The 18534-nt window shown below is 36.8% G+C and overlaps 2 protein-coding genes across 2 annotated transcripts in view; one reads left to right on the forward strand and one right to left on the reverse strand.

Annotated features, from left to right (window-relative positions):
• LOC107549583 (uncharacterized) overlaps positions 1 to 5500 on the forward strand; it is a 21947-nt gene extending 16447 nt beyond the window's left edge. The window contains exons 7-8 of the mRNA XM_016230728.1: positions 2862 to 3180; positions 4571 to 5500. Coding sequence (XP_016086214.1) covers positions 2862 to 3180; positions 4571 to 5421 — 1170 coding nt within the window. The 3' untranslated portion in view covers positions 5422 to 5500. The remainder of the gene's footprint in view (positions 1 to 2861; positions 3181 to 4570) is intronic.
• Positions 5501 to 13088: 7588 nt separating this feature from the next.
• Positions 13089 to 18534, reverse strand: part of pparab (peroxisome proliferator-activated receptor alpha b) — a 37652-nt gene continuing 32206 nt past the window's right edge. The window contains exons 5-7 of the mRNA XM_016230749.1: positions 17474 to 17683; positions 17108 to 17351; positions 13089 to 15152 (exon numbers count right to left, since the gene is read on the reverse strand). Coding sequence (XP_016086235.1) covers positions 14908 to 15152; positions 17108 to 17351; positions 17474 to 17683 — 699 coding nt within the window. The 3' untranslated portion in view covers positions 13089 to 14907. The remainder of the gene's footprint in view (positions 15153 to 17107; positions 17352 to 17473; positions 17684 to 18534) is intronic.

The raw sequence follows: 18534 nt of genomic DNA on the forward strand, positions 1-18534 counted from the left end.
TGAAAAGCACTGTTTATTTTATTTGTCTTTGCACTCTTGTATTTGTTTGAGCTGTAGCTTGTAGTTAGAGTATTTGTTCTTATTATTTGACAGCATAGTTATTTTTTTCCTAAACACAGCACATACCGAACCGTTATGAAACAGTGACTCTAAAACCATGATACAAACCGAACCGTGAGAAATTTGAACCATTGCACCCCTAATGTTTACCTCTACTAGAATGAAATCGGGCTGGACGGTATATCGAGTTTGTATGAAATATCGATATATATATTTTTACAAGCGATATGGTATGAGGCAATACCGTTTATATCGATATACAGTCTTCTGACACGAGCGCATCTGAAAAATGTAGCGGAGGACACAGAGTGAGCTGCTGCAGAGAGGCAAACTTAATATGAAGGGCTTTAAAAACTTGTAAGATATAGTATAGTTTTTCCACCTTTTTCCTACGCCCCATGACGCTCTGTGTAAATTATAGGAGTAACTTCCTTTTACACTGTAAACAATCAGCAAAAGGTTCGCTCTATGAACGCAATAAGCATTTTCAAAAACTGGGTACCAAGGTTATAATAGTTTTGCATTTTTAAATTCGTTTTATTTTAATATCGTTTTCAAATTTGCAATAAAATTCAGTTTAGTTTTTATTAGTTTCATTAATCATTTTGTTAGTTTTTTTTGTGAACACATTTCTGTTTAGTTTTTATATAGTTTAGTTTCAGTTTTAGATTTTGTTTCGATTTAAAGTTTAGCAGAATTAACAATAGTATTTACGCTGTCATTTGCAGGGTCAGGGCGGGTACAGAATTAAATTAGTTCTTCTGTCGGATAACGGATCGGTTGTTCTTTTAAGCACTGCGGGTTAGGGGTGGGAATCACCAGAGGCCCCACGATACAATATTATCACGATACAATTAAAAAAGTATTGCGATATTCTGCGATATATTGCAATTGAATACCTTTTTCCAAATTCAAATTATGTCCCCAAATGAAAACTTTGGCAACATCTGTTTTAACTAAAAATAAAAAAAATTCAGTTAAATATTATTGCTGCAATGCAAAATTGGATTGTGAAGCAGACAAACTGACCAACACTTTCATGAAAACCTGTCATAAATGATGTATGCACTTGGCAAACTCAACTATTTGTATTACAGTCTAGTCTAGTCCACCTTAATTAAATTTAAACAGGTATGCACTGCTGTGCTACTATAGGTATTTTGAACAATGTAACTTGAACTTGTACAAAAAAGTTGTGCAGACCCTTCAGCCATTGGGGCATTTGAAAGTAAATTACTGTTAAATTTAAAATAAATAAAACATAGTCTTAAATTTAATTTGCGGACAGGGCTTTCCTGATAACGTTCCGTGATGCCGCCATCTTTATTGTACTAACTTACTGCATGCTTAAAGGAACACTCCACTGTTTTTGAAAATAGGCTAATTTTCCAACTGCCCTAGAGTTAAACAGTTGAGTTTTACCGTTTTCGAATCCATTCAGCCGATCTCTGGGTCTGGCGGTAGCACTTTTAGATGTAGCTTAGCATAGATCATTGAATCTGATTAGACCGTTTGCATCTCGCTCAAAAATGACCGGCTTAATAATCAAGGAACCTTGCTGCCGTACCATGGGTGCAGCAGGTGCAATGATTTTACGCAGCGCCTGAAAATAGTCCCCAGCACGCTCCCTGTGCAAGCAGGGGGTCACATTGGTTATGTTGACGGAAGTTAGCGTTATTGTCAGGCGCTGCGTAATATCGGTAGCAAAGTTCCTTGATTATTACGCCGGAATGAGAGTATAGTTCCTAGCCATATCGGCCTAGAAAATCGCAACTTTTTCATTTTCCGTCGGTCTTAGTACACGATGTAACTACAGAAGAGTCAAGTTTTAAATAGGAAAAATATCGAAACTCTTTGGTCATTTTTGAGCGAGATGCTAACGGTCTAATCAGATTCAATGATCTATGCTAAGCTACAGCTAAGAGATCGGCTGAATGGATTCGAAAACGGTAAAACTCAACTGTTTCACTCTAGGGGAGTTGGAAAATGAGCCTATTTTCAAAAATAGTGGAGTGTTCCTTTAAGGTGACCCAGCTGACCGCGCCAGAAAAAAACTCAACACCACCATCTAGTGGATTGTAAAGAATTGATTTTATTATTCTACCAAATAGTAGAATAAAAGATCGATATTTGGCATCCGCGTATCGATACAGTATTGCCGCAGAAAATTTCGCGATACAATGCTTTATCAATTTTTTTCCCCCACCCCTACTGTGGGTGCAGGTTAATACAACAGGACCTGTGCTGGACTCTGCTTTAAACTGCTTAGCGTCTCTTCGTCAGATAACTTCACGTGCATGATGTGCCATTTACAGATATTTGGGCCACACAGCTCATATATATTTTTTCCGCTATGGGGAAACGATTGTTTATTTTTGGTAACTATTATTTTATGTCAGTTCGCTTTTCAATAACTGTTATTAGTTTCGTTTCGTTTGAGTTTTTTTTATTTTTGACTTTTATTTTCAGTTTACGAAAATGTTTTTTGATCAATCGTCTTCGTCTTAGTTTTTGTTTACGAAAATAACCTTGCTGGGTACAATGAGATGACATTATTTTACTCGCCCTTCAATCATTGATCATTAAAAGTATGGATGCATGATATTATCGGAACGTTTTCGGAATCGGGCGATATGTAGAAATATGTATGTGTAGAAACTATTGAGATATGTATACCAGAGACCAATATAAAAAAAATGTTGGCCAATTCGCACAGCCCTAGAAGAAAATATGATCGTTTTTCTTTTCTTTTTGAGTAAGCATTTTAACTTTAATATACAATTTTTGAAACTTTTCAACAGGAGGATGTTTGTAGTTCCGACCCGCTTCCTGGCTTCCGACAGCTTGGAAAGTTCTGTTCTCTGCTGGTGGAGATTGGTCTGACTGAGGACAAGTTGAGCCTAACAACACAACAGAGGAACAGGCTCATCGAAGCATGGAGTGCTGTAGAGGAACACGACAAACAACCACTTAAGTTTCACCAGCTCTACAAAACACACTGGGGTAATGCGCTTTATTGTCGCACAAAGAGAGACGATCTTGCACTGGCCCAGCAAGACATCAGTTCTCAGCACAACAGGCTGATGTACACACTAGTGAAACTTCTCTGGTTGGGGTCACATGAGAGTATAGTTCCTAGCCATATCGGCCTAGAAAATCGCAACTTTTTCATTTTCCGTCGGTCTTAGTACACGATGTAACTACAGAAGAGTCAAGTTTTAAATAGGAAAAATATCGAAACTCTTTGGTCATTTTTGAGCGAGATGCTAACGGTCTAATCAGATTCAATGATCTATGCTAAGCTACAGCTAAGAGATCGGCTGAATGGATTCGAAAACGGTAAAACTCAACTGTTTCACTCTAGGGGAGTTGGAAAATGAGCCTATTTTCAAAAATAGTGGAGTGTTCCTTTAAGGTGACCCAGCTGACCGCGCCAGAAAAAAACTCAACACCACCATCTAGTGGATTGTAAAGAATTGATTTTATTATTCTACCAAATAGTAGAATAAAAGATCGATATTTGGCATCCGCATATCGATACAGTATTGCCGCAGAAAATTTCGCGATACAATGCTTTATCAATTTTTTCCCCCCACCCCTACTGTGGGTGCAGGTTAATACAACAGGACCTGTGCTGGACTCTGCTTTAAACTGCTTAGCGTCTCTTCGTCAGATAACTTCACGTGCATGATGTGCCATTTACAGATATTTGGGCCACACAGCTCATATATATTTTTTCCGCTATGGGGAAACGATTATTTATTTTTGGTAACTATTATTTTATGTCAGTTCGCTTTTCAATAACTGTTATTAGTTTCGTTTCGTTTGAGTTTTTTTTATTTTTGACTTTTATTTTCAGTTTACGAAAATGTTTTTTGATCAATCGTCTTCGTCTTAGTTTTTGTTTACGAAAATAACCTTGCTGGGTACAATGAGATGACATTATTTTACTCGCCCTTCAATCATTGATCATTAAAAGTATGGATGCATGATATTATCGGAACGTTTTCGGAATCGGGCGATATGTAGAAATATGTATGTGTAGAAACTATTGAGATATGTATACCAGAGACCAATATAAAAAAAATGTTGGCCAATTCGCACAGCCCTAGAAGAAAATATGATCGTTTTTCTTTTCTTTTTGAGTAAGCATTTTAACTTTAATATACAATTTTTGAAACTTTTCAACAGGAGGATGTTTGTAGTTCCGACCCGCTTCCTGGCTTCCGACAGCTTGGAAAGTTCTGTTCTCTGCTGGTGGAGATTGGTCTGACTGAGGACAAGTTGAGCCTAACAACACAACAGAGGAACAGGCTCATCGAAGCATGGAGTGCTGTAGAGGAACACGACAAACAACCACTTAAGTTTCACCAGCTCTACAAAACACACTGGGGTAATGCGCTTTATTGTCGCACAAAGAGAGACGATCTTGCACTGGCCCAGCAAGACATCAGTTCTCAGCACAACAGGCTGATGTACACACTAGTGAAACTTCTCTGGTTGGGGTCACCGCACAGTACTCCGGCAAGCCCTGTAAAAACCACCATCGCAAAAGCCTATGAGAGAATTCAGCATCACGTATTGGTAGAGGATCCGGTTCTGAGCATACTGGGAATACCTTTGCCAAAAATTGACACCAAAACAGTCTGTGATTTTATCTGCCGTCAAGAGAGACTCGTCAACCTGCGGGCGACTGAATTGCCATCTGCTGCCGTGCTGAAGACCATGTTAATCTCTTCAAAAGAGCTACCTCTAGCTCCATGCCAGCCGTCCGTTCTCCCTCCACCTGACCTCCCACAGATAAAGTTTGAACACATTTCAAGCAAAGCAGGGACCATGGTTTTAAAAGGAAATACAGACACTGCGATGCCAGATCCGAAGGCTCTGCTGCCATTACAACACAGTGAGTCTGCGCCAATTCCCCACTCACTACTGCCGGTCAGAGTATCTCGTGTGACTGATTGGAAAACGCCAGTCACTTCCATCATGATCAAACCTCTAGCTAAAATCGCTTCATCTGCCACACGAGTGATCCCAGCTACTTCCACCAACACAACACCAGTGCCGATGTCCACCAGCCAAACTGACACATCACAGAGTATTGACAGCCCTTCAGCCTGGGCCAGGGCTACACTGTATAAACGGAAACATACAGGCAATCTTACAAATGTTGGAATCAAGAAGTCACGTGTACAAAAATTGCCTGTTTGTACACTATGCAGCCAACCGACTCAGGGGCACAAAAAATACAAGAAGAAGACTTTTTGCCCTGTAAAAATGATGTCGACCTCAAAAGGACTTTGCAGCAGAGTCTACTCCAGTTACGAACATTTTACCTCAGTTGTAGACTTACGGCAATAAACTTGGGGTATGTTCACACTTGGCATGTTTGGTTCGATTAAAACAAACTCTGGTGCGATTGCTCTGTTAGTGCGGTTCGTTTGAGTAAGTGTGAACGCTACCATCTGAACCCTGGTGCGCACCAAACAAGCGGACCGAGACCGCTGAAAAGATGGGTCTCAGTCCACTTCCAAACGAGCTCTGGAACGGGTTGAATGATATATGAATGCAACACAGACCAAATACTTCTAAACGAACCAAAAACCGGAAGTAATGACAAGATGCGATGCTATGCAACCCGCAGCGCTGCTTTAAATCTAACGCACCTTTTGTTTGGGATGTTCTGTAAGTTTCGGCACGATATATACGTCATTCAAGCTGACCAATCAGGTTGTGAACGTATCACTATGCCTTTAGGTTCAGTGTCTTTAGGTTCGCTGTCAAAAAAGCCAATGTGAACGCTAAGAGGACCAGAACCCAAATGTATCATTTTCCTTTTTGGTCCGGACCAAACGAACCGAACTACAAGTGTGAACACACCCTTAGTGTTCTTTTCAAAAAAAGGAAAAGTTACATTTGAAAAGTTTATATTGTTTACACTGAAAATAGTTTTTTTTAAATTGATTACTGCGTTTATATTCTTATTTGATATGTTCCATTTTTTGTAACTACATAGTGATCTGTTGTAGTGATATACAGTAAATATAAAAATCGAGTTTAAAAAACTATTTCTGTAATTACAAACGACTGCGATTTGGTCCACACTGACCAGCACTGAGAAAAGTAACTTGTGCCATGTGACAGTCCGCTATATCTTCGATCAAGTTCAGTAAGAACTTCGAATTGCTGACGAACTATTTCTAACGGTGCTGAGTACTTATTTAACTATTTAACTATTCATGAACTGAGAAACCAAAATTCCATTCATCTTTTGACACATAAGAGGTCATTGTACTATAAAAACATTAAAACATTCTGAAAACTCAAAACTTTGTTATTAGTCTACAAACAGCTTATACTGAAAGCAGTACGTCAAAACGACAGCTTGTGGAATGTACAACTCTAAGATGTAATAGTGTGGATAAGCACCGCCTTAAATTAATTCTAAACAGTATGATCTATGAAGAAAAATTTGTACTAAACAATTATGACAAAATTATAAAAATATACAATGTATGTATATTTTGGACTGTACACCACTGGGTGGTGCTATACAACGAGTCTACTTTTGTGAAGTAGTAGGTAAAGTCTGGGAAATTAGTATTGGGTTGGTGTCTTTTTCCAAATTACTCGGACATTGTATATTAAAGACACATTTCTGCATTTGAGTTTTACAAAGATGTCTTTTATTTTGAGACAGGACTAGATATACATATGTCAAACATTTAAGCCAAAGTACCTTTTTGCAGCAGTATATTAATAATCAGCTAGTATAAAGTCACAGATCTGTATCAAGCATTTATTAGAAATGATGCTGTTCAGAGGCAGAACAGTACTTGACTTTACTGTGACCTGAGCTACAGGGACTAACGGGGAAGACCGAGACAATTCCCTGATATATCACATTGTTAAAATCCCTTCTATATAAAAACACCAAGCACTCTAGTTAGAAAAGCAAAGCTGCTGGCAATCAAACATTTCATTTTAATCTGAAAATAAAAAAACTCACAAAAAATACAAGAAGAAGACTTTTTGCCCTGTAAAAATGATGTCGACCTCAAAAGGACTTTGCAGCAGAGTCTACTCCAGTTACGAACATTTTACCTCAGTTGTAGACTTACGGCAATAAACTTGGGGTATGTTCACACTTGGCATGTTTGGTTCGATTAAAACAAACTCTGGTGCGATTGCTCTGTTAGTGCGGTTCGTTTGAGTAAGTGTGAACGCTACCATCTGAACCCTGGTGCGCACCAAACAAGCGGACCGAGACCGCTGAAAAGATGGGTCTCAGTCCACTTCCAAACGAGCTCTGGAACGGGTTGAATGATATATGAATGCAACACAGACCAAATACTTCTAAACGAACCAAAAACCGGAAGTAATGACAAGATGCGATGCTATGCAACCCGCAGCGCTGCTTTAAATCTAACGCACCTTTTGTTTGGGATGTTCTGTAAGTTTCGGCACGATATATACGTCATTCAAGCTGACCAATCAGGTTGTGAACGTATCACTATGCCTTTAGGTTCAGTGTCTTTAGGTTCGCTGTCAAAAAAGCCAATGTGAACGCTAAGAGGACCAGAACCCAAATGTATCATTTTCCTTTTTGGTCCGGACCAAACGAACCGAACTACAAGTGTGAACACACCCTTAGTGTTCTTTTCAAAAAAAGGAAAAGTTACATTTGAAAAGTTTATATTGTTTACACTGAAAATAGTTTTTTTTAAATTGATTACTGCGTTTATATTCTTATTTGATATGTTCCATTTTTTGTAACTACATAGTGATCTGTTGTAGTGATATACAGTAAATATAAAAATCGAGTTTAAAAAACTATTTCTGTAATTACAAACGACTGCGATTTGGTCCACACTGACCAGCACTGAGAAAAGTAACTTGTGCCATGTGACAGTCCGCTATATCTTCGATCAAGTTCAGTAAGAACTTCGAATTGCTGACGAACTATTTCTAACGGTGCTGAGTACTTATTTAACTATTAAAGGGGTCATGAACTGAGAAACCAAAATTCCATTCATCTTTTGACACATAAGAGGTCATTGTACTATAAAAACATTCTGCAAGTTTGAAAACTCAAAACTTTGTTATTAGTCTACAAACAGCTTATACTGAAAGCAGTACGTCAAAACGACAGCTTGTGGAATGTACAACTCTAAGATGTAATAGTGTGGATAAGCACCGCCTTAAATTAATTCTAAACAGTATGATCTATGAAGAAAAATTTGTACTAAACAATTATGACAAAATTATAAAAATATACAATGTATGTATATTTTGGACTGTACACCACTGGGTGGTGCTATACAACGAGTCTACTTTTGTGAAGTAGTAGGTAAAGTCTGGGAAATTAGTATTGGGTTGGTGTCTTTTTCCAAATTACTCGGACATTGTATATTAAAGACACATTTCTGCATTTGAGTTTTACAAAGATGTCTTTTATTTTGAGACAGGACTAGATATACATATGTCAAACATTTAAGCCAAAGTACCTTTTTGCAGCAGTATATTAATAATCAGCTAGTATAAAGTCACAGATCTGTATCAAGCATTTATTAGAAATGATGCTGTTCAGAGGCAGAACAGTACTTGACTTTACTGTGACCTGAGCTACAGGGACTAACGGGGAAGACCGAGACAATTCCCTGATATATCACATTGTTAAAATCCCTTCTATATAAAAACACCAAGCACTCTAGTTAGAAAAGCAAAGCTGCTGGCAATCAAACATTTCATTTTAATCTGAAAATAAAAAAACTCAATACTTTATGCATACATTTGCTCAATCAGCAAATATTACAGGACAAAAAAAAATAAATCTTGGGAACATTGTGAACTTGTCCATGATTTGAACATAACACTTGATTTCATTTGAAACATTACAGATTTTTACTCTAAAGTGAATTTTATTCATCCATGCCATAACACTTCATACAGTTTCTTACAATTTGGATCTAAGGCACCAGAAGAGACAAATCAGAATAGCATACTACTTACTGTATACTGCAGAAACAGTATGCATATGACCACTACATTTCCAGTGTGTAGGATTCAGTACGTAGTAAGCTACTGTTTCCTTCTGAACTCAAGTGTACTAACAAGTGAACTTTAGAGGATTAGCTCAGTACAAACTAAGTACAGCAAAAACACTATTTTTTGCTACACATTTACACATCAAACCACATTAATGTAAGCATCTGAACTTGTGAAAATAATAATTTACAAGAATGTAAATTGCAGCATGCAAATGTATTGACTAATTTCTGAAAATGACAGTATGAAGCAGGGAGTGCATTTTACAACGGCAATGGAGAGAGAAAATCTCGCTGGTTTTACAAACCATTTGGCTCGACTTACTTGTGTCACAGGCAGTTGTCGATGATCGATATCATCAGTACCTCTATTCTCTAAGGCACCAGAAGAGACAAATCAGAATAGCATACTACTTACTGTATACTGCAGAAACAGTATGCATATGACCACTACATTTCCAGTGTGTAGGATTCAGTAGGTAGTAAGCTACTGTTTCCTTCTGAACTCAAGTGTACTAACAAGTGAACGAGGCGGAGGATTAACTCAGTACAAACTAAGTACAGCAAAAACACTATTTTTTGCTACACATTTACACATCAAACCACATTAATGTAAGCATCTGAACTTGTGAAAATAATAATTTACAAGAATGTAAATTGCAGCATGCAAATGTATTGACTAATTTCTGAAAATGACAGTATGAAGCAGGGAGTGCATTTTACAACGGCAATGGAGAGAGAAAATCTCGCTGGTTTTACAAACCATTTGGCTCGACTTACTTGTGTCACAGGCAGTTGTCGATGATCGATATCATCAGTACCTCTATTCTTTACCTGAGACCTCGTGGAGCACAGTACAGTAAGCAGGTGAGGATCCCAAACACCCCGAGACGAGATGGCGATCAAAAATTGATTTTATGGCAAAAATATGGAAGCTTGTTTCCACCACGGAAAGAAAAGAAAAACAAGATAATTGCAATTTTTTAATCTCACAATTTGGACACTTTTTTTCCAGTTTCTTTTTTACGAGTTTGTCATAATTCTGACTTCCTTTTTCTTTACATCTCACAATTTTGACTTTTTGTCTCAGAATTCTGAGTATATATCTTGCAAAAGTTGAAGACCAAAGGTTGGTGGTCTGTTAAGAACATGTACTGTACTTAAAAAAATTATATAAAAATACCTCACCAATATTTTGAAATCTAAAATTGCTATAAAGTCAAAGACATATGTCTAACTATGCTATGTTCCAAATTTGAAGTTGATATCACAAAAGATTCCCGTGAGATTTTAAGCAGCATACCAAAAATAGCCACAGGGTAACACTCAAATACTTCAGTTTAATTTTTGATGCAGTTTCCGGTTTTCAATGATATTTATTTTTTTAATTTAGGATGATTACAAAAATATGTAATGGGGGGGGGGGAAAAAGTCTGCAAAAAAAAAAAAGAGTGCCAAGTGTCCATTCCATTTATCTTTCCGATCAGGGTGGAAATGCGCAGGTCCTCATGCTGAATTAAAAAGGAATGTGGAATTTACAACATTAATTCCCATGCAAATGTCGTTCCATGACAAATCTTTCCCCATATTTACATTGCACTGCATAAAACTTTAATTTCACATCTGCTATATATATATATATATATATATTAATAAAGGTTGCAAAGCTTCAGCATTTCCAGTTACAAACATAACCTTACTGTTTAAGTGCATCCCTTTACAGGAAAGTGGGTTCACGGGTACAGCTAGTTGCGTCGTATAAAAGTGACACGGGATGTTCAGGTTGACAACCATTTGCAGTGACAATACGACCTAAAGTTATTTGTTTTGAATAAGATGTCATTTTTTTGGTGACGACTGATGCTTTCAGCTTTCAATTTTATGCAAATGAGATGCAGCATGCTGTGGAACGAACAGCAGCCAAGAGACTCGATGACCTCCAGCAGTTTAATCACTGTCAGTGTGAACTAATTTTTAAATTTAATCACTTGCTTTACGAGGTTGCAAACCAAGATGCGTTTTCCAAGTACTTACTAAAAATCATTACACTTTTTTTTCTCATGCAAAAAATAGTTTTTTTTAAAGTGAAAATAGACAATAATATGTTATTGCAAGTAATTGTTCACAACTTCGGAACAGTAAAGCTGGTGACATGGAAAACAAAACATTCACAAGAAATTAACTGAAGGTGTTGGTTTACGAAGCCCCTAAGGGGACATGGTGATGGTGGTGACGACTGATGCTTTCAGCTTTCAATTTTATGCAAATGAGATGCAGCATGCTGTGGAACGAACAGCAGCCAAGAGACTCGATGACCTCCAGCAGTTTAATCACTGTCAGTGTGAACGCAGTTTTAAGTTGAATCACTTGCTTTACGAGGTTGCAAACCAAGATGCATTTTCCAAGTACTTACTAAAAATCATTACACTTTTTTTCCTCATGCAAAAAATTTTTTTTTTTGAAGTGAAAATAGACAATAATATGTTATTGCAAGTAATTGTTCACAACTTCGGAACAGTAAAGCTGGTGACATGGAAAACAAAACATTCACAAGAAATTAACTGAAGGTGTTGGTTTACGAAGCCCCTAAGGGGACATGGTGATGGAAAAAAATTAGATTGGATGACAAATGCTTTTGCTTTCTCTCGCAAAAATATTGCGATCCCCGAGTAGCTTTGCGTTCACTTGGAGAGCATTTGCGTTTTCTTGCAAACTATTTTGTTCCCCCGAGAAACTTTGCGGTTACTCCCAAAACATGTGTTCCCCTGAGAAGCTTTCTTGCGAACATTCTTTCGCAAAACATTTGCATTCTCTCACAAAAGTACTGCATTCCCCCGAGGAACTTTGCGTTTGCTTGTAAAACATTTGCATAAAACATTTACGTTCACCCACAAAATATTTGCATTCTCTCAGGAAACTTTGCAGTCGCTCAAGTCATTTGCATTCATTTGCAAAAGTATTGTGTTCCCCCCCAAAAAACTTTGCGTTTACTTGCAAAAGTATTGTTCCCCCCAAAAAACTTTGCGTTTACTTGCAAAAGTATTGTTCCCCCCAAAAAACTTTGCGTTTACTTGCAAAAGTATTGTTCCCCCCAAAAAACTTTGCGTTTACTTGCAAAAATATTGTGTTCCCCCCAAAAAACTTTGCGTTTACTTGCAAAAATATTGTGTTGCCCCCAAAAAACTTTTGCGCAAAAGTACTGCGTTCCCCAGAGAAACTGTGCGTTTGCTCTCAAAACATTTGCATTCTCTCGAAAAAGTACTGCGTTCCCCAGAGAAACTGTGCGTTTGCTCACAAAACATTTGCATTCTCTCGCAAAAGTACTGCGTTTTCCAGAGAAACTTTGTGTATGCTCACAAAACGTTTGCGTTCTCTCGCAAAAGTACTGCGTTCCCCAGAGAAACTTTGCGTTTGCTCACAAAACGTTTGCGTTCTCTCACAAAAGTACTGCGTTCCCCAGAGAAACTTTGCGTTTGCTCACAAAACATTTGCGTTCTCTCGCAAAAGTACTGCGTTCCCCAGAGAAACTTTGCGTTTGCTCACAAAACGTTTGCATTCTCTCGCAAAAGTACTGTTCCCCAGAGAAACTTTGCGTTTGCTCACAAAACATTTGCGTTCTCTTGGAAAAGTATTGCATTCACTAGCCAAAATTTCCGTTAACTCGTAAAACATTTGCGTTCTCACTAAATATTTGCATTTGCCTTTGCAATGTTTTGCGAAAGAAAACAATACTTTAGCAAGCATACTCAAATGTTTTTTTGAAGTTGAAGTTTCTTGGGGGAACAATACTTTAGTGACCAAACGCAAATGTTTTGTGAGCAAATGCAAAGTTTTTTGGGGCAATGCAATATTTTTAAGAGTGATCGCAAAGGTTTTTTGTTGGAACGCAAGATTTTTGTGAGCGAACAAAAATGTTTCGTGGAGTAACGCAAAAGGTTTGTAATCAAACTCAACATTTCTCAGATTTAATATTTTTTTATCTCCTATCCCTTGTTATTTAGGATCGCCATGTCCCTTTAGAGGCTCCATAATATTTCTAGGAATCCAATTTTTAGCTTAATTTTCGAATGGCTCTTTACACAATCTCAAAATTAATCTTACACAATCTAATCCATCAAATGCCCCTTTATGTACTATTACACTCTTAGGGCCGGTTCACAGAGTATGTTTTTGTGTTGAGTGCAGTCTCATGAGAGTCACCGTAAAACATGCGAGTGCAGTGGTCAAACATGTCTGTCTAGCGCATGTTTACATAGAAAAATAATGGAAAAGCGTCACAGTATAATGCAAAAAATGCGTTCTGTGTGAACGGACCCTTACGCAACAACCTTTTAACGTAGATAACTGCACATAGAGTTTATGTTTACAAAAGGCGGTATGACAGACATTTTTTCATTAGCTTCTGTTCCTGGTTTATATAGGGAAGTAAAAAACAATGAGATGTTTTTCACCACGACGTCGAGACTAGGCACTGTGGTTCTGAGAAAACGTCAAGAACGGAGAAGAGTGACAGACTACTGGAGGGACAGACAGACAAACGGTGTGAAACTTTTCCTTCAGACAGGAAGGAAATTAAAGCAAGCAAGGCTTTCTGGGTCACTGCACTGAATGTGTCCTTTAAAAATGGCTATATATTATAAAATGGTTATCAGAAACGGGCTCTCTGAGAACTCTTATTGTCATTAAACCAAATTTACATGAGGAAGAGCATGCAAACTCTACACAGAATGAAGCTCAAACCTCAAGATTCAGTACAGATCTGTGTTTAACTTGCATCAAGCCCAACAGACACCTGTGTTCAAACAACAGGAGTGTGGTTCGCTCAAATACTGAATGTTGCTTCAAAAAAGCCAACATTGCAAAATTGCAATTCGTGCAATATTTTTTGTGCAGTGTCATGCTTGCGGTATACATGCTGTAACAGTCCTCACTTGTCGTTTCCTCACTCCTTTAGCCCTTTAAACAGTAGATTACTGTAAAACCACACAACCTAGAGCACTTGTGCTCTGTCAGAAGGCATCGGTCCTGAGGTATTGATCTGCTTTGTATTTGAGCACTGCATTTTATAACTCGAAAACTGCAGTTACGGACTGAGACCGTAATACTGGGAGTGAGCCGATAAAACTATAAATAATGAATGTTTTTCACTATAACGGGAAAAAGTAACCACTTAAACATTCGCAAATGTTGAAATATGACTGAATTAAGATGAAGAATTCTGTGTCGTATTTGTTTTCCCAGGTTAACATGGGGGGGAAAAAAATAATTCTGTGTTCATAACAACGTTAACCATGAGGCAAAATCCCTGTAGCTTTGCAAAACGGTCAGTTTCACTAGTTATGGCAGATCTACGTGGAAGTCACTTGGGTGAAAACTGCGTGTTTAAAGCGTACACTATCAAAAGTTACCATGTCAATATTAAAAATTCATATTGCTGTATGAATAAGTTGGATTTTAGGGTTTCTATTCACAGTTTCTGGCCCAAGGGACCAGTAAGCATTTATAAAATATCCAAAAATCCTAAAACCACAGGATGCATTTTAATTGGCATTGTCTTGTTTTGTTCTCTTTAAACCAATAACCGCAGAAAGCATTGTTTAACTCAACGGTAATGAAGAGCCCTGATGTTCCTGGCGTTTTCATCCAGAAATCCCAAAAATTGTGGTTCACATGATGCCCCTTAATAAAAGATCACAGTGTAGCTGTGGAGGGGACTTGTTTTGAGGGCCCCTGAGAGAAACGGCCCTCTCCGAGCATGTCGTCTTCTAGAAATCAACCAGAAGAATGAGCCAAAGGCGGCTCAGTACATGTCTCTGTAAATCTCCTGCAGTAAGGGATGCAGCGAAGTGTCTTCTGTCTTTTTGATTTCCTGCACTAACTGAGCGTGCTCCGTCACCAGCTGCCGCAGGTCCACTAGTTTCTGCAGGAGTTTAGGGAAGAGGAATCCGTTGTCGGGATGGTTGCTCTTGAGGTGCAGATGAAGCACGTTTACGATGCTCTCCTGCATTCGCTCGATGTGCGGGACGTTCACCAGGCCAGGCCGATCTGGAAGACAAGACAGGGAAGAGCATGAGTCAAAAAAAAAAACACTGGCATGCAAAAGCTGATCTGCTCTTGTTAATACTTGTCTATTAGAATTTAAAAAAAAAGTTCTACAACACAGCACAGATTCCATCTAGCGGTTGCACTTTTTATGCCTATATTAAATTATTATTGCAAAAAGTAAAACATTTTAATAATAAAATAAAAATATCAAAATTTCATCATACATACGAGATTATATTTTTATTTTTAAACACATAAATAATATAAATTGATTAATTAAATATGGCATCAAATTTAAAAATATATAAATACAAATCTAATTGAAAAACATTTCATAAAAATAAAATCTTTATCTATCTATCTATCTGGCTATATATCTATCTATCTCTGTCTGTCTGTCTGTCTGTCTGTCTGTCTATCTATCTATCTATCTATCTATCTATCTATCTATCTATCTATCTATCTATCTATCTATCTATCTATCTATCTATCTATCTATCTATCTATCTATCTATCTATCTATCTATCTATCTATCTATCTATCTATCTATCTATCTATCTATCTATCTATCTATCTATCTATCTATCTATCTATCTATCTATCTATCTATCTATCTATCTATCTATCTATCTATCTATCTATCTATCTATCTATCTATCTATCTATCTATCTATCTATCTATCTATCTATCTATCTATCTATCTATCTATCTATCTATCTATCTATCTATCTATCTATCTATCTATCTATCTATCTATCTATCTATCTATCTATCTATCTATCTATCTATCTATCTATCTATCTATCTATCTATCTATCTATCTATCTATCTATCTATCTATCTATCTATCTATCTATCTATCTATCTATCTATCTATCTATCTATCTATCTATCTATCTATCTATCTATCTATCTATCTATCTATCTATCTATCTATCTATCTATCTATCTATCTATCTATCTATCTATCTATCTATCTATCTATCTATCTATCTATCTATCTATCTATCTATCTATCTATCTATCTATCTATCTATCTATCTATCTATCTATCTATCTATCTATCTATCTATCTATCTATCTATCTATCTATCTATCTATCTATCTATCTGTCTGTCTGTCTGTCTGTCTATATATCTGTCTGTCTATCTATCTATCTGACTATCTATCTATCTGACTATCTGTCTGTCTATATATCTGTCTGTCTATATATCTGTCTGTCTGTCTATATATCTGTCTATCTGTCTGTCTATCTATCTATCTGACTATCTATCTATCTGACTATCTGTCTGTCTATATATCTGTCTATCTGTCTGTCTGTCTGTCTGTCTATCTGTCTATGTATCTATCTGTCTGTCTGTCTGTCTGTCTGTCTATCTATTATATATCTGTCTATCTGGCTATCTGTCTGTCTGTCTGTCTGTCTGTCTGTCTGGCTATACATCTGGCTATACATCTATCTATCTATCTGTCTCTGTCTATCTGTCTGTCTGTCTGTCTGTCTATCTTTTATATTAATAACTAGAAATAAATATATAGAAATATATATGTATCCATTCATCTATGTATTTTATATATATATATAAATGTGTAAATTAATGAATTAAATATAATATATATCACCGCTGAAAAACATTTCAGAAAATATCTTATATAATATAAATATATATATATATATGAAACTGTCAAAATCATAAAATAGAATAAGCATCTAAAAATAATAATATAAAGAAAAAATATATATTAGTAAAAGTATCTATTTATAAATAATACATAAATAATGAATGAATGAATACCTGTATATATAATAAATAGAACAGAAAAACATTTCATAAAAATATCTTAATATAATAATACTATTTATAATAGTATAATAATAATAATATTGTTTAATAATATAATGTAATACAATATACACACATTTTATTTTATAAAAGTTTTAAACCAATATACCTCCACAGCAGATGATGGCAGCAACAAACAGTGCGAGGTCACTATCGTCCAGTTCGAGGGAGTTAAACTTCATTGCAAACTGAAACTTGGGCTCCATCATTTCACTGAACGGCCGTCGCAAGCTCTTCAGGAACTCTCTGGTGATGAAGCCGCTGCCGTACGCGACCAGCAGACCGTCTTTATTCATGCATGATGCCAACATGGCGAAGAGCGCCTCATGGACGCCGTACTTTAATAATGTCACCTGTCGGAGAAAACAGGCTGCATTCAGTGAAGATGTTTATGCAATATGTGCATATCTGAAGATTTTCACTTTCATGAAGTTTGAAGTGTTTACGGGACGTGGTGCTCGTTTTCGGCACTAACCTGGTCATTTAAATCCAGGTTTGAGAAGCCTGGCACGGACTTGGCGAATTCAGTCAGTTCGGTCACCGTCTCGACCGAAGTGCACTGACAGCAGTGGAATATTCGCACTTCTGCGTCTTTATTCAGCAGAGCCCCAGAAGAGCTCACCATCTTGGCCACAAGAGTCTGTTCGGCCAACTGCAGCGTCTCCATGTCGTGGATGACAAAAGGCTACAACACAATGAGAATGAAGCATGAAGATCAAATTAAGAATAAACTGCTGTATAGTGGTCGATAGGTTTTTCAATGGCAGATGACAATATCTAGAGTAAAGGGAGACAGCTGGGCAAAAAAGAAAAATTAATTCAATACAATTTTAAAAAATTAATTAAATTCAATTAAATTAAAGAAGACAAGCACTGTTCTACCAACATCCTATTTCAATAATCTGAAAAATAAAAAATAATAAAATATAAGTATGTATTTGAAACCGATTAAAATACTGGCTATACTGTATAGAGAGAGAACAAGTTCAAGCCTATTTTCAAGAATTATATATACATTAGGGCTGTCAGTCGATTAAACATTTTAATCTAATTAATTACATGATGTGTTTGTAATTAATGTAAATTTGGCTGTGATATTGCCCACAAAAAATTATTTAAAGTCATTATTGTGTTAAATGAGAAAGTATCAAGTAGACATTACAAATTGTAGCTTTAGACAGAAATATTTTATTTGATTCAACATAAAATTGTTAATACATAATTGTTTACTCTACAGTGGCCTAACATGAACTTATAGAACATAAAAGAAGATAGTTTGAGAAACATCTCACTATTTTGTGCTCATACAATGAAAGTCCAAAACAGCTTATTTAAAGGGGTCATATGATGCGATTTCAATTTTTCCTTTCTCTGCGACAGTTCGCGAGAGAGACCGAAAATGTGCGTGAGAGAGACCGAGTGCGTCTGGGAGAGAGCGAGAGTGCGCGAGAGAATGCAGACAGGGTTTTATGTTTACGTGGCGCGATGCAACGCAATGCGTAAAAAGACAGTATAAGTCATTATAATCAGTAATTA

The sequence above is a fragment of the Sinocyclocheilus grahami genome, unplaced genomic scaffold (assembly GCF_001515645.1).
Source record: "Sinocyclocheilus grahami isolate Dianchi unplaced genomic scaffold, SAMN03320097.WGS_v1.1 scaffold376.1, whole genome shotgun sequence".
Taxonomy (NCBI): Eukaryota; Metazoa; Chordata; class Actinopteri; order Cypriniformes; family Cyprinidae; genus Sinocyclocheilus; species Sinocyclocheilus grahami.